The sequence below is a fragment of the Phycodurus eques genome, chromosome 10 (genome assembly GCF_024500275.1).
Source record: "Phycodurus eques isolate BA_2022a chromosome 10, UOR_Pequ_1.1, whole genome shotgun sequence".
Lineage (NCBI taxonomy): Eukaryota > Metazoa > Chordata > Actinopteri > Syngnathiformes > Syngnathidae > Phycodurus > Phycodurus eques.
In genome coordinates, this window is record NC_084534.1 from 14,308,422 (window position 1) to 14,323,557 (window position 15,136).

Sequence of the window (15,136 nt, forward strand, 5' to 3'; positions counted from 1 at the left end):
GCCTGAAATGCATCTATCAATAAATCTAAAAAAGAAAGAAAAAGATGATACAAGACATTGTTTCTTCACTTAATTATTATTTGTTCAAAGCATCTCTATACAGGGGAAAAAAAGGAATACAATGACATTGTACTTGGAATAAAGTGAAAATTGCAGGCACATTTTGGGACACTTTTAACTACATAGTAGTTAAAGTTCTTCCGTTCTACTTGTGGACATACTAACTGCAAATGTGTAGTGTGTGTCTGTCAATATGCCTGCATTTTCAGGGTTTTCAAACATTCATCTTCGGAATTTTCATTAAACAATAACAACAAGATACGTACTGATACATTTCTATAAACAATAAAATGTATTACAATAGCATTTAGCCACTCTTCATGTTGACATAGTTGTGCTACCTGTGAAATCAGTGAAACTTCGGAAACTTCCAAGTCATTGTAGTATCACCCAGAGACAGTTTCGCAGAGTGCACAGGCCTGTGGCCTCACTGAGCACATGGTGTAAGAGCGTGGGTGTGTGAGCGCACAATTCCTTGCTTCAAGGCAGAGTTCCCCTAAATAACAATGGATTGGAGGTGTCTGAAGCACATGATGACATCCAACGGTATGGGGGGGCTGAGTTGATTTCCATCCAAACGCAGGTACCTGCAGCAGCACAAACGTGACTTCTTAACATGTTGTTCTGCGGCGTCTTGCTCCCTGACACTATATTGTAAGTCTTCTTTTTCACTTCCTGTTTTGGATGCCTACGTCACTGGACTCACCTTAGTCGGGGAATCTGGCGAGCGTCACTCATGTCGGCCTGCAGGCTCTGTGGGCAGATTAGGGTGCCATTGATATCTGTTGGCAAGAAGCACAACATTGATTTGCAAACAACCCCGTCTATGGTTTCATCATTGTAGAAATCAAATCTTAAGTAATTTCCACATGTACATACATGTGGGATATAAACATAGAAAGAGAAATAAGGTGTGGCACAGGTGAATTGCTGACATTACTAAAGGTTCATTACTTCTTTGGGAACTGTGACAGGCTGTTAAACGTAGCTGACCTCAGCTTTAGTTTATGTCTTATGTCTAGTTTAGTCTAAACAGTTTGGTTCAAATGAAAGAGCAACCATAATAACATATTTCAACTTTAACCAACCCTGTAGTTACTGTATGTCCAAATGTTATACTATTATATTTATCACAGGTTGTAATTGGGTATTATTGGGGCTAAAAGGGGCAAATATTTTCATTTTAAAACAGTAACAGCAAACCATATTTTTGGACTTAGGGGAAAAGATCAAAAGAGCCAAACAAAAACAACATATTACAAAATCTCATTACATTTTTACTTCTACCACTTCAAAATAAAAGTGAGGAGACTGTGCCTTTTTGTATACTGTAATTCTGATATGACATTCTTTTTTAGTTTTGAGTAACCTTGCCTAGGTTTTTTCAAGTTTAAATATTTTATATTCAATATTTTTTTTCTTGAAGTTCACCATTAAATATATATATATATATTCAGCACATTCCACCGAGCTGCCTTCGACTTACTCTCGATGGTGTTGTGATTGAGGTGCAGGTGCTCCAGGTGAGAACTGAAGAGAGGAATGGAGGCCAGCTGATTGTGGGAGAGTTGCAGGTCCAGCAAGCTGGAGATGTTGAACACGGCCCTGGGGACGCCTTTGTCACGCAGATGGTTGTAGTTGAGCCTCACGAAGGCCAGGTGAGAAAAGCCTTGGAAGTAGTCTCTGAATATGAGAATCCCTTTATGAGAACTCCCACCCAATTAGTATTCAAACACACTCACCGGCCTCAACGTTCAGTATACCTGCGCCACGTAAATAAATAAATAAATAAATGAAGCATCCTTGTCATACAGCTAAACAGCAACATTTTAGAAACAGATCTCAGTACAACGTAGTGCAATGCTCTATCACTACCATTCAAAATCATTAACATTGTTGATATTAATCTAAAGCTCTCTGACAAACTGAATATTATTAGATTTGTAAAGCAGAATTTTTGCACCACCTCGTCATGAGATTTTCCCTTCTTTATATTGTACGTTTTTCTTTGTACTTTGTACATTTGTGTTCATATCCTAAAAGTATATTTTGTTATAGTAGCTTTTTTTTCTTTAGTACTAGAGTGGATCAGAGACAAATTCAATGTGTGTTTTAACATACTTGGCAAGTAAAGATGATTCTGATTCTGGTATTGCATCTGATTCAGAGTAGTAATTAAATTGCATTACATTTTAATTTAAAAAAAACAACAACAAAAATTCCAGTTACTGCAAGATCTATCACTGTAAGATCCTAGTGGGTTTTGATTCATATATGCCAAGTTCTGAGCCCTGTGAACTCTCTCTTGCAACAAGTGACAAGGAAAAGGACCATAATAGTACCATAATTTACAGGGGGGAAGTATGTCAGAATTTCCACTAGAATTTGATTTCAATTGTGAATTGCAATTGATAAAAACAGACGGGTAAGAATGGAAATGCATGACTACTTCAGCAGTGACCTCACTTACTGTATTTAATACAAAAACCTTGCGTCCAGTGACTTAACACGTTTTTGTGTTCACTGTGTGGACTTTCTAGACTTACTTGGGGATGTCTTCAATGCGGTTTTTGTCGAGGAACAGCTGTATGAGGCTGTTAGGGACGCCAGCCGGCATCTTTTTTAGCACATTGTGGGCCAAATTAAGTTGCATCAGGTTGGACAAATCCTTGAACGTGTTCCTGCCCAGGTCACTGTCACTCAGCTGGGAAGGAAGATATCAGGACCATATTGATGCAAGGTGCACAGAGAACACATCGTGCATCAAACTAGACTTTCACCTGGTTGTGGTAGAGGTCAAGTAGGGTCAGGTTCCCCATCTTACTGAGGGCGCCTGCAGGTATTTTGGAAATGCGATTCTTACTGAGCCGGAGCTGTTCCAGGCTTGCTGGGAGGCCGGAGGGCACCTCTTTGAGCTGGTTACGTTGAACATAGAGGTACAACAGAGCAGGTATCCTCTGGAACACCTACACAAGGGATATTAATAGAACAGCTTAGATGTTCCAGGCATTTCACAACATGCATCATACTGCACCTACTAAGGAGGCTGTCCTACCTGTTTGTCTATTCTATGGATGCGATTGTTCGCCAGGTTGATCCAATGGACGTCCGTGGCATTTATGAAAGGTTCTGCCGTCACCTCTGAGATGTAGTTGTTTTGAAGGTACAGATAGTGCGTTCTGGACGGGATGACAGGGATCACACGGATGTTTCGGTTCTCACAGTTGAGAGAGTTGGGATAGTTTGGAGAGCATGAACACTCCCTGGGGCAGTCGGGGTAAGGGGAAGGCGGGCCGATGATGAGCGGGGGGATGTCGGTTGGCTCCTGCGGCTCAGGCTGGGGGACGGAGGGCTGCCTGGGTGTGGCCGGGCGCCTGGTGGGCTTTCTTGGCCGAGGCCTCTGGGCGAGTACCGCTCCGATCACAAGGAGCAGCACCAAGGCAGAGAAGAGTCCTGCGGGGGCCTTCATGCTCCTAAACAAAATATCAACAAACGTTTCAAGTTTGGTATTTTCTCATTATGTCCACCAAGGATTTATTTTATTTATTATTATGATTTTTTTTTTAATCTACTGTGCATGGGTTTTTGGTTTGTGGGACTGTTTTTTAATGATGGCTTGGTGTTCTTCTAACGATGTCATCATTAAATTTAATTTCATTCATCAGATCGTTTTTGTATTTTATGTATTTTTTAAACCTTGGAATCAGAAGATATTGGATGGATCTGAAATGTCCATATTTCCTCAAATTGTGGTATCCACTCTACTAATGCCTGGATCAGACTACAAGACCAATTTGGTCTTTAACGATTGCACAATGTCAGACTACTGCCATAAAATCTTGCCATATATGTCCAACAGTTTCAACACTATATGACATGTATTCCGATACCTTATCCCGGCTTTTACGATCACTGGGCTTTATCTTGTCAAATCAAACACTGCCAGAGAGACGGAATCGGAAAATGTGTTACCATCGCGCCAATGAATTCTGTGGGTGGAAAAAAAATAACAAAATGAGGAAGAATGTGTGGTGGTTGTCACCGGTGTTCGTGAGAAGACGTTTATTCAAGGATTGCTTGAGGTATGCTGAGGTACTTTTAATACAATACGGCTCGCAAGCAGGCAACGGAACGTTATGTATCCTAGCAAGCTAGAGCTAGCACTAACAACGCGCTAAAGCTTCAGTGAACATTGGTTTGTGCGTGTGAATAAATGTTGACAACAGCAAGCACGGGAGGTGATGCGCCGGTCACAATACACAATCCTATTGGTCGACGTCAAGGTGCGTTGTTGTCTTTGATATGCCGCACTACACGGAAGATATCCCAAAAAAAATCAAAGATGCCAGACTTTCATTTTGCCGTTGTCGGGCTATCGTAGGGCCAAATTGTTGGTTGCAGATTATGTCACAGTACAATAAATGATGTCATTCCCGACAAAAATATGTCGGGTTTGATCTGGGAAATCAGCCACGATAGTTAATCAGGCCAGTATCAGTGCTAAAATCCTGTAGTTTGATCTAGGCATAATTTACAGTAATACCACACCTCAAATAAATAGATGCTCCCCATTTTTTCCAAAGGAAAAAAAAAAAGAGTTCGTGTCACTCGGTGGTTGTAATCAATATTACTGTGACTGATACTATCGTGTGTATCAGTAGACAGCAAACGTCGCCTGCAGGGCAGACATTGCATCTGTAAAGCTGAAGTTTACAGTGAAGTGATGAGGAATCGCCACTGTATGCAGCGCGAAGCATTCCTGAGCCGAAGCAGCTAAGCATTTCAACATTTCCTATCTTCCAGTGAGTGATTTATGCCTTAATACAATATTACTGACTTATTACAATAAATACTGAAAACTATAACTATAATATTGCAAAATTAATAAATTAATACCTTCATTGCTAAATTAATAGCTCCCATAGTGGAAACCACAACTGAGCAGTATAATCTTCGTATTTTATCTCGTTTGATTGTGCACATCTGTCTTATGTTGAGGCCTATCAATAAAAACTAAATTAATATAGTATTGAGCTGAAAATTCTCACTATATCTGTTTGGAATAAAACATTGCATCCTTCAGTTTTGTTGTGCTTTTTTGGGTAATTTTGACATAATGTGTTGTTGTTTATTTGGCATTTGTGCGTGAGTTGAAAGGTTGTCCTCACAACATCACATTGTCAAGCAGGAAATTAATAGTTGAGGGGGGAAAACCTTATAAACCTTATAAGTGGAAGAAAATACAACTGGGCACCTCTCAGCCTAAACAGCAGTATATTCTAATCAGTTTGTTAGTACAGTTAGGAAAGTCTTTAACTCATTAGGTAAACATCTCATATAAATCACTGTGCAGGAACCGCCGAGACAGCATTTGTTCTGCCTGGAAAAACAAATAAGAACATTTCTCTGACAATGATCCCTGGCACTGCCCCTCCTTTTCCCTCTCACTCATCCAGAGCCTTCCAGACCCTCATTCCACACCAGAGACCAAAAGAACTTGCCCGGCTTCCTCAATTCTATGAGACTGTTGTCATGTCTGATGGCTTCTCAAAACAGAAGATTGTGTAAAACATATGTGATAGCTATAGTCCCATGATTAAATCCCTAATATCTTGTAAGTGTTTTTGTTTTACATTCTTTTACTTGTTTTTGATAATGTTCCACCCAATAACATAACTCTGATGTTTTATTGGACTTTGGTAAAACTGAAACCAAACCTGAAAAAGAAAACATACACCCACCAGACCCCACAATAACTTCACCTGCACAATGTCATGAATCAAAACACTTGCCTTTCCAAAGTCAATAATGATCAGCTGTGATTGATGCTTTCAGAGATGCAGGACAAGTCAAAGGTTTGGAGATGCCTTCTCCTTCAATAGCAACTGAGTCCAAACCTTTGATTCTTATGGTGTACACTGAGTTGGGTACACAGTTAACTATACCAAGTCATTTATGTATGACTGTTTTCAATAATAATGTTTTATTATATTTAAAATACTATTATTATTATTATTATTATCCCTGCAATTGACTTGAGACCAGTTCAGGGATTACCGCTCCTCCCACCCAGAGTCATCTTGAATAGGCTTCAGTCACCCTTGTCCTTAATGAGAACAAATACTATATATAGTATAATATGGATGGATGGATTACAGCATGGGCGGCACGGTGTGCGACTGGTCAGCACATCTGCCTCACAGTTCTGAGAAATGGGGTTCAAATCCCGGCCTCGCCTGTGTGGATTTTGCATGTTCGCCCCGTGCCAGTGTGGGTTTTCTCCGGGTACTCCGGTTTCCTCTCACATCCCAAAAACATGCGTGGTACGTTCATTGAAGACTCTAAATTGCTCATAGGTGAAAATGTGAGCGTGGGTGGTTGTTTGTTTATATGTGCCCTATGATTGGCTGGCGACCAGTTCAGGGTGTACCCCACCTCTTGCCCAGAGTCAGCTGGGATAGGTTCCAGCACGCCCGCGACCCTAGTGAGGATAAGCGGTACTACAAATGGATGGATGGATTACAGCAGTGATTTCCAACCTTTACGGAGCCATGGCACATATTTTACAATTAAAAAATCTCCCGGCACACCAACAAACAAAAATGTCACAAAAAGTGGATACATTAATTACTGTATGTACTTCCTGCCATCTAATAGAAGAGCATTTATTTGTTCTGTCTGTCACTATGCCTCACTGACATAAATAGATGAACAAAGATACATTATTTCATGTAAATAAATATTTTTTTGGAGCAATTACATAAAATTGTATAATTTCCCACAGCACACCTGGTTGAGAATCACTGGATTACAGCATTGTTATTATGCAGGTGGGGTACACCCTGGACTGGTCACGAGCCAATCGCAGGGCACATACAGAACAGCCGTACACGTTCACATTCAGAGCTATGGACGATTTAATTTAATTTAATTTTCAATTAACCCATCATGCATGTTTTTGGGAGTGTGGGAATACTTGGAGAAAAGCCACGCCAGCACGGGGAAAACATGCAAACTCTACGCAGGAAGGCCAGAGCCAAGGTTCAAACCAGAACCTAATCTGTGAGGCAGACATGCTAACCAATACTGCACCATGCTACCATTAGTAGTAGTATTTTAGTTGCACCACAGTATGTAGAAAGACAAAATATTTCTTCTATTGGATGGTGAGTCAGTGGGTGTGCATAGCCACTGGTGATAGAAAAAGTAATATCTAACAATGACAAGTCCCTCTGCATGTTTGGAACCTAAAAACAAGCAGTATCATGATGGACAACAATAAAGTACCTATAATCCATCAGTATAAGTGTGTCCAGCATGTTGAAACAGGAGATCAAACGATAACGAGAACCACATAATAGCCATCTTGCTGTGTTAAAAAACATAACCACAGCTAAAGAGGTCAAATGAATACTTGAGTCATTTGTGACTAAACAACACAAGCACAAGTACATGTATAAGTAAGCATATGTTGCGCAGCGTGATGTCATAGAAAAAGCATAGTTGGGCTGCTTTCATGTCTCTCATTTACAACCTGGCTTGTAGGCAAGGAATTCTGTGGAAGCGTGTGCCCCCTTTCAAAGCCCTCCTCACCAACACACTCTCTGCATTAGTCTGAGTCCATGATTGCCAAGCATGTTCTCATGTGGGTGGGGCTGCTGTGCAAAAACATCTGCATCTGTCATTCCATCTGGGTGTAGTGAGACGAACTTGCATGATAAAATAAAGCAGTGCAGTAAATAAAATATTCAAAAGTAACTCAATTGAGAGCAGTGATTTTGGATTCGATTAGATGTACTTTATTGATTAAACACTTAAATCAGTCTATTAAGCAGTAAACAATACTGAATGGTACTAAAGCTGATGAAAATATTGAATCGTAAGTGTTGTCTAAAGAGGCTCAGCAGGTCACTTTTCTAATAGTTCACAACAACTCCTTCGTGTGTGTGTGTGTGTTTAAAAATGGTTTTCCCTGTTGCAAAATATTCATTTTTCTCTTTTAAACCCTTTGACCCAAAAGGAATTTTCTGTAACAACACTTGCTGTGTGTAATGATCCAGAAATGTAACAAAAAAAAAAAACGTCAGCATCAGGCGAAGTGCACCTTGGAACAATTTTGGCCATTTTGGAAAGTTTGGAAGGAACACATGAGGAAAGCAAGGATCTCCTGGAGTACCACAGTGTGGCAGGTATGGCACAGCACAGCGTCACCATGGAAACACTCTGGCTTTTGCTGTGCACGTGCCAATAAACACAACACACCCTCTGTTTTCACACCCAACCGACATTGTAAAAAAACAAACAAAGCCCTTACCTGCCTTTGGTACCTGCCCTCTTTTGTCAAGTCTCAAGTTGTGTCTTTTCTTCTCTCTGCCTTTCACCCTCCTTCCTTAGCCGTCCACTCCCTCTCTTCCTCTCTGTCCCTCACCCTGTCCAGCCTCCCTCCTCCCTTCCCTCCCTCCCTCCCTCGCTCTCTTTGAGTTGTTTGGCTTTTTTCCCTCTCAAGGTCACAGTGCCTCTTTCTTCACGACCCATGACTTTTACTCTTCAGAGCGTCCTGCTATTTGCATGGACGCAAAAACGTAGGAAAGATGGAACACTATATATTTGTTCTGAGCCACCCAGATACGGTTGCGTCGGCCTCTCTCTCTCGCTCTCTCTCTCCCCTCTTTCGCTCCCTTCTTGTTTCAGTAAAGGCGCTCACATCTCATCATGTGGTTTTCATTAGCAGCATCCAACTGCAAACTGCATCCATGGCTTTTTTCTTTTCCGTCTAACTTAAGTGTGCCCGACTCATACAGTCTCAATATTTGTGTTCTACTTGAAAAGTAGGAATATCAATGAATGTGATGCATGAGGTGTACTGTATATCCACACAAAACACTCACCTTTCCATCACCTACAGAGCCATCATTTGTCATCAAAGTTAAAGGTTCCCTTCCATTATTTTTTTTTCATAATCTTTGATGTCCTTTAATCGGGTTTGCAATATTATTTGTGTGCGAAATGCCCAGAATGTCCTTTTTCAAGCTATTCTAGTTGGTATTTTACACCTGGCAGTTGAAACAGGCGGCATATTAATATGCGACATATAAGTAAGCTTTGTTCTGATTGGATCCCTGATCTCCCCCAATTTAAATATGGAAAACAGCTCGGCTCTTATTGGGCCATATCACGGCTATCTACTAGCGTCTAGAAGCCTGGGGCGGCCAAGCATTCATAGCGACCTTGCGTTCTTCGATGTCTTAGTATCATTGTGGAGTCCATCATCCTCAGGCGACTGCTGCGCTGGATAGGCCATGTCATTCGGATACTGGATACAGGGAACTGCCTGCCTAAGATTGTTCTTTTTGGAAAACTGGAAACTGGAGTCAACCCTCAAGGCGGACCTAAAAAGCAGTTCCGTGACCACCTGAAGAAAGCACTTAACTCCTGTAACATTCCCCCTCAACAACTCGAGAATCTTGCGCAAGACAGCAAACTGTAACGTGTTTTATGCTATGAAGGAGTCCAGAATTTCGAGAGATAACAGACGGAGTACCGAGAAGAGAAGCATCGCAGGCGGCACTGTTCACGCACCGAGCCGGGCAATTTCCCATGCCATCGACTGAATGTTCCGAGGTGTGTCAATCGCGCATTGGGGTGATCATCTAGTCATCTCTTAGCGCATCAAAGAAAATGAAAGGGACAACGCACAGCACAGGGAGAACATGCAAACGACACACGAATCAAACCCTTGAACCTTAGAACCGATGAAGGGCTTGTGGTGACCTGGAAAAAATGAATTCGATCCCCAGGCTTATTGTGACAGCTCAGCTGGGCCAAACATCTGGATAAGACTGACCTCAACCAGAAAAGGAAAAATGAAACAACATTTCTATTCATTCACTTGTTGTGACCATCTCATTGCGGTTAAAGTTGGTTTCTTGTTTTAACGCTGTTAAGTATGGAAAAAAGATCACCCCTGCTCTCCAATGGAAGGCATCTTCATGTATACAAAGAAAAAACAGTTCTGTCGAGTGTTGATTTCCCTTATGAATGCCCCAAATCAAACCACAAGGAGGTCTAAAACTTAGTACAGTGTCCCTTGTTCTGGCTCTTTATTAACAATGCATCCATATAGCAGTGGGATGCCCGAATTCTTTCATTAGAGGTGTTGAAAACACAAGGCTATTTGTGTGGTTTATCTCTGCATGTGCAAACTGTGTCACATGACTTGTGGAATGGTCTTCTGGCTTGCAATGCTCAAATCCACGCAGATGGACACAACAAAAGAGCGAAATGTTTTCACTGAGCCTCTACCTGTTGATTCTAGAGGAGGTATCATTATTGGGGGCTCAGACTTGCTTTTACTGCAGGAAACATTAAAAGCGTTTTGCTCTCTATTACGTAGTGAAGCAGCTGTTTTCCAAACAGATGTAGAGCGGGGCAGGTTCAGGCTATGGTCCAGAATGATGTTTATAATAATCAAATAGCTATCTAACAACGGTCTCTTCTGTCATCTGCAGAGCAATTTGTACGAAGGAGTACTTGCTGATTTAAAGAAGATGCGCAGGATTTGGGGCAAGAAAGATTCCCAGAGGAAAGTTATAGGAAGTTATATTCACGGCAGCATTGACAGTGTTGTACTTAAATGTTGCACACATTGAGATGAAACAACATGCTGCTCGCTGTGTGTGAACATTCTTGTCTTTTGCATGCCGCACCCAGTTGGCCTCCCTAAAGTCAGGCCAAAATCCACGTCTTTAAACTTTGTGAGCCAGAAGTATTGCCTGTTAAAATACTTTAAGCTTTTTAATAATGTCAACATGTCTGCCTTTCAAAAAATATCCCCAAAAATTAAAACAAATTTTGTCTTAAATCACTGACTGTTGACACAAATGCTAGATATTTTCTGGAATATGACAACAGAATTTACGTCTGATGAGCTAGAATATAATTTTTTGTTTTTTATTCTTCAGTATAAACAATATACAACGGGTGAAATAACACCTCACCATTTTTCTCATTAAATATATTTCCAAAGGTGCTATTGACATGAACATTTCACCAGATATTGGGAACAACCCAAGTAATCCATACATACAAAGAAAGTAGAACAAATAAGATGAGAATTTAAGTTGTGTGTAATAATGTGAAATAGCACAGGGGGAAAGTATTGAACACGCCAAATGGTATTTATTTAATACTTTGTACAAAAGCCTTTATTTGCAATGACAGCTTCAAGATGCCTCCTGTATGGAGAAACTACTTGCATGCATTGCTCTGGTGTGATTTGGGCCCATTCCTCCACACAAGCAGTCTTCAAATCTTGAAGGCTTCTTTTGTGGACCTAAAGTTTCAGTTATGGAACTTGCCAAAGAGCAATTGTGTCTCTCTCGCTCACTCTTAGTCATTTGGGATAGGTTCAAGCTTCCATGTCACCCTTAACATTATATATGGGATGGAAAACAATACATACATTAATAAAATAACAATGAGAAAAGAATACAACCGACTTTTGATAAGGTCAGGGGGAAAAAAAATAATGACAGCGTCTCAGTGCTGTTCCACTCCAGTCCTGTACATGGCAGTCATTCCAAAGTTCAACACACAGCAAGCTTTTTTTTTTTTTATAACAGCGTCAAGTGTGTCACTGCCTCACTTGGCCAAAATGCAAGCAGACAGTAACAATCAAAAGTGACAAAGATCTGGAACCACACATTTCTTTTTACAAAAGCAGTGGCTTGGCCATATTCTGTCAGCATTGGTACTTTTATGGCTAGATGACTCATTTTAATAACAAGTACACCTTTTTAAGACTAAAAAAATTATGTTTCTTGTTGTATTACACAGAGGCCCTCATCTGCATTTCACAGTTTCCTGTTTTACAGGTTAAATTTAGTTTACGCAAACATTGATGAAATAAAAAAAAAAAACAACGTTTCCATGTATTTGTATTCAGTTGATAAATCTGAAGGTGCTTCAGATATGGGCCTTTACAGTACATCATGATTCACTTCAAATGTATGAAACAGTCCTTCAGTAGTCAAAATGCTTTTAAGCATAAAATAGTCTGTTGGGGTTCTTCTCTAATATTCTGACATAGTCACATCTATCTTTCCAGACTTTTAATGTCTTCAACCTGACAAAGCTGACTCGTCATAAAAATCTACATGGACACGTAGTAGGAAGACAGTGAAGACCAGATGAGTGAGTGAAGCTGATGTGTTTGTTTCTTTGTTTCTGAGGCGGATTGTTTCAAGTTTGTGGTTTCTGAAGACAGTTCAAAATGTAATTGTTGCCAGAAGTTTAAACCCCCCCCCCCAAAAAAAAAACAGAAGTGTGTTGCCATTTATACAGCGAAGGTTTTTTACAATCAGCTGACTTGAGACAAAAACTTTTATGCTTGTTTTTTTTTTTCATAGAATGTGTTCAGGCTGTGATTGAGTCCTGCAATGTATATAAACACACTAAAACACCTAAATAGCATAATGGAACTCATCAACCAATGAAACCAGTAAAGCTCATAAAACTGCTGAGCCAGCATTATTGTTGGTTCCTTTTTCTTTTAACCAAATAAACACAAATGGGAGAAAGATAAAATGCATGCATACTCCATTTTGTCTTGAGCTCCAATCTCCAGGATGAAGAGTCTCAATCCGCCAACTTTTTCTTTTTTTTTCTAATGGTGTAAGGTGTTAAAGTGGCTTGTTAAACATGTTTCTCTGTCAAACACCATTACTGAAAGGAAAATTTAGCAGAAGCTCAATCTTTAAATCCCCAGTTGATTCAAACCTTCAACAAATGTGCAAGTCATATGGAAAAGACTACTTGATCTTATGACACTTACATACAGTCATACACACACACACACACACACAGACACACACACACACTCCAATAATATTGTTGGTGATTTGAGAAGGAATGTTAAAAGTCAAGAAAACCTTTTCTCCAGAATAAAAAAACAAGAACACTTGCTTGCTAATGTTCAAATAGTGTACGAACTTGCCATCTGTTTTAACTTTTAAAGTTATGTAATGCGAAAATAATAAGGTGTTCTATAGGAATACCAGAGTGTTAACTTTACTAAAGTATTACACTCCATTTTTTTGCAGGTCGAAAAAGATAAAAACATTTGCCTTGTGCATTTGTTATCCATGATTGCAAGTTGAATGTAAAAGAATTAACACAATCTGGGTTCGAAAGAAACATTAGTTTTTGAGTTTTTTGAATTATCTTTCTTTTCCCTTTTTTGTTTCATTGCAAACACAGGTGATTTTCTCTTGTTGGATATGCAGTGGACACTCGAGGTTGAAGTACTCAAAATTCCCAAAATACAAAGAATAATAAGGTCCAAAGGTCAAACAAAAATCCAGAGCAGCAGAAAACAGAGACATTGCGGCTCTGCATCAGGTGATGTCCCTTAGCTCCCAGGCCAGAGTATTATTTTTGGTATTGTTGGTGTTTTCTGTGCCTTTTTTTGTGTGCATACTTTTGCCCTAAGAGTAATGATGGTGATATAACTAGAAAATAAACATACTGCCATTGTTACTTTCTAATGAAAAGGCTACACTGCATATCTCAATCTTGGGAGTTTGTTTTTATCCAAAACAGAAAGAAAAAGTTATTTTTTTTTAATGCAAAAACAACAGCAGAAAATGCGGATACTCATTAATTATACATTACCTCTACAGTATTTAAAGTTTTCTGAAACAAGCTACTGTTGTCCAAGCACCTAATGGGGCCCAAATCAAGGAGCCACTGAGAACCATCTGGAAACATTAACAGTGTTAATACCACTACAAATACTTGTGAACAAAAGAGCTTTGTCTTTGCTTCAGGTCATGTCGAAGCGGAGTACCGAGGGTTTGTACAGTATGCTGTACAAGACGCTTCTGAGCTGTCAATGGATTCATTCCATCAAAGGACAATGGATATTTTTATTCTGTTTTGAAACGTGTGAATAGGTCATCGCTATGACAACGAGTCTTTGTCGGAGAAACTTATGAAGAAACAGGTTTTATTGTTGGAACGGGTGGAGGAAGGTGTCAGGTGTGTAAAGATGTTTGAATTTGTTCGACACCCCTGCAATAGATTGATAGTGATACATAAGCCCTCTGCTTCAATGTAACATCTACCTGTAAATTGGTGAAAGCAGATGATAACCCCATACTGGTTCATGGTTCTGTTATTGCTTGATTTATTGCTTGGACCAGCATTTTTTTCTGGTCTTTTTTATTTTTTATTTTTTTGCCTGTTTGGGGTTACAAATATGCATAAGGTCCTAAGCTGCATTGCGATAACTTTTGTTGTGATACAAATATTGATTTTTATATTGATAACGTCAAACATTTCCGTTGCTACGTACAATGAAGCACCGTCACTTGATGCCAAATTTTAATGTGCTATCCACCTTTGCCATGCTTCCTCTCGCAGCATAAACATCTGACATCTGGAACATCCCTCAAAACCCATTTGGAGAGATGCATCAATAGTCTGGCTCTGCAGAACAAGGCTGACTTAATGAGAACGCAGTAAAACCACACTAATAGAGAGAAAAACATGTGGGAAAGGGTTGGACCACCTCCCACCTCCTCTGAAGTACCCTTATTGCATGTAATGCTGACATATGTTTCTTTGTTTTAGTGAAACTGACTTTTAATGAACATGCAACGATTGACAGCTGCACAGTGCAACACTAGTCATTCATTCATTCATTCATTCATCCATCCATGTTCTGTACCGATTATCCTCACGCGGGTCGCGGGCGCGCTAGACCCTATCCCAGCTGACTCAGGGCACATGTAAACAAACAATCTTTTCGTACTCAAATTCACACCTACAGATAATTTCGAGTCTTCAATCAACCTACCATGCATGTTTTGGGGATGTGGGAGGAAACCGGAGTATCCGGAGAACGCACGTTGAGAACATGCAAACTCCACACAGGCGGGGCCGGGATTTGAACCCCGATCCTCAGAACTGTGAGGCAGATGTGCTAACCAGTCGGCCACCGTGCCTATTGATAAAAATTTGCAAGTACAAAATTTGTACTACAAATGCCCAATTATAGCTATAGGCTAAATTACAT

At 40.1% G+C, this 15,136-nt stretch overlaps 1 protein-coding gene across 3 annotated transcripts; it reads right to left on the reverse strand.

Moving 5' to 3' along the window:
* On the reverse strand, positions 1–8,470 carry prelp (proline/arginine-rich end leucine-rich repeat protein). 3 transcript variants are annotated; one of them, XM_061687965.1, is made up of 7 exons: positions 8,379–8,470; positions 3,116–3,533; positions 2,841–3,026; positions 2,607–2,764; positions 1,547–1,743; positions 767–842; positions 1–647 (listed from the first exon to the last, which is right to left on the reverse strand). In XM_061687965.1, the coding sequence occupies exons 2-7, from the start codon at positions 3,527–3,529 to the stop codon at positions 557–559; spliced, it is 1,122 nt and encodes a 373-aa protein (XP_061543949.1). In that variant the 5' UTR covers positions 3,530–3,533; positions 8,379–8,470; the 3' UTR covers positions 1–556. The 3 variants fall into 3 exon arrangements, with proteins under 3 accessions (XP_061543949.1, XP_061543948.1, XP_061543950.1); XM_061687964.1 differs by having other exon boundaries at positions 8,375–8,470; XM_061687966.1 differs by having other exon boundaries at positions 557–647; positions 767–813; positions 8,375–8,470.
* Between the last annotated feature and the right edge of the window lie 6,666 nt (positions 8,471–15,136).

Excerpts from the sequence above, each read along its gene's own strand:
- prelp (XM_061687965.1), bottom strand. The coding sequence starts at position 3,529 with ATGAAGGCCCCCGCAGGACTCTTCTCTGCCTTGGTGCTGCTCCTTGTG. Across the intron at positions 3,027-3,115 it reads TCCATAGAATAGACAAACAG|GTGTTCCAGAGGATACCTGC; the intron begins GTAGGACAGCCT and ends TCCCTTGTGTAG. Across the intron at positions 1,744-2,606 it reads CGCATTGAAGACATCCCCAA|AGACTACTTCCAAGGCTTTT; the intron begins GTAAGTCTAGAA and ends TCTCATATTCAG.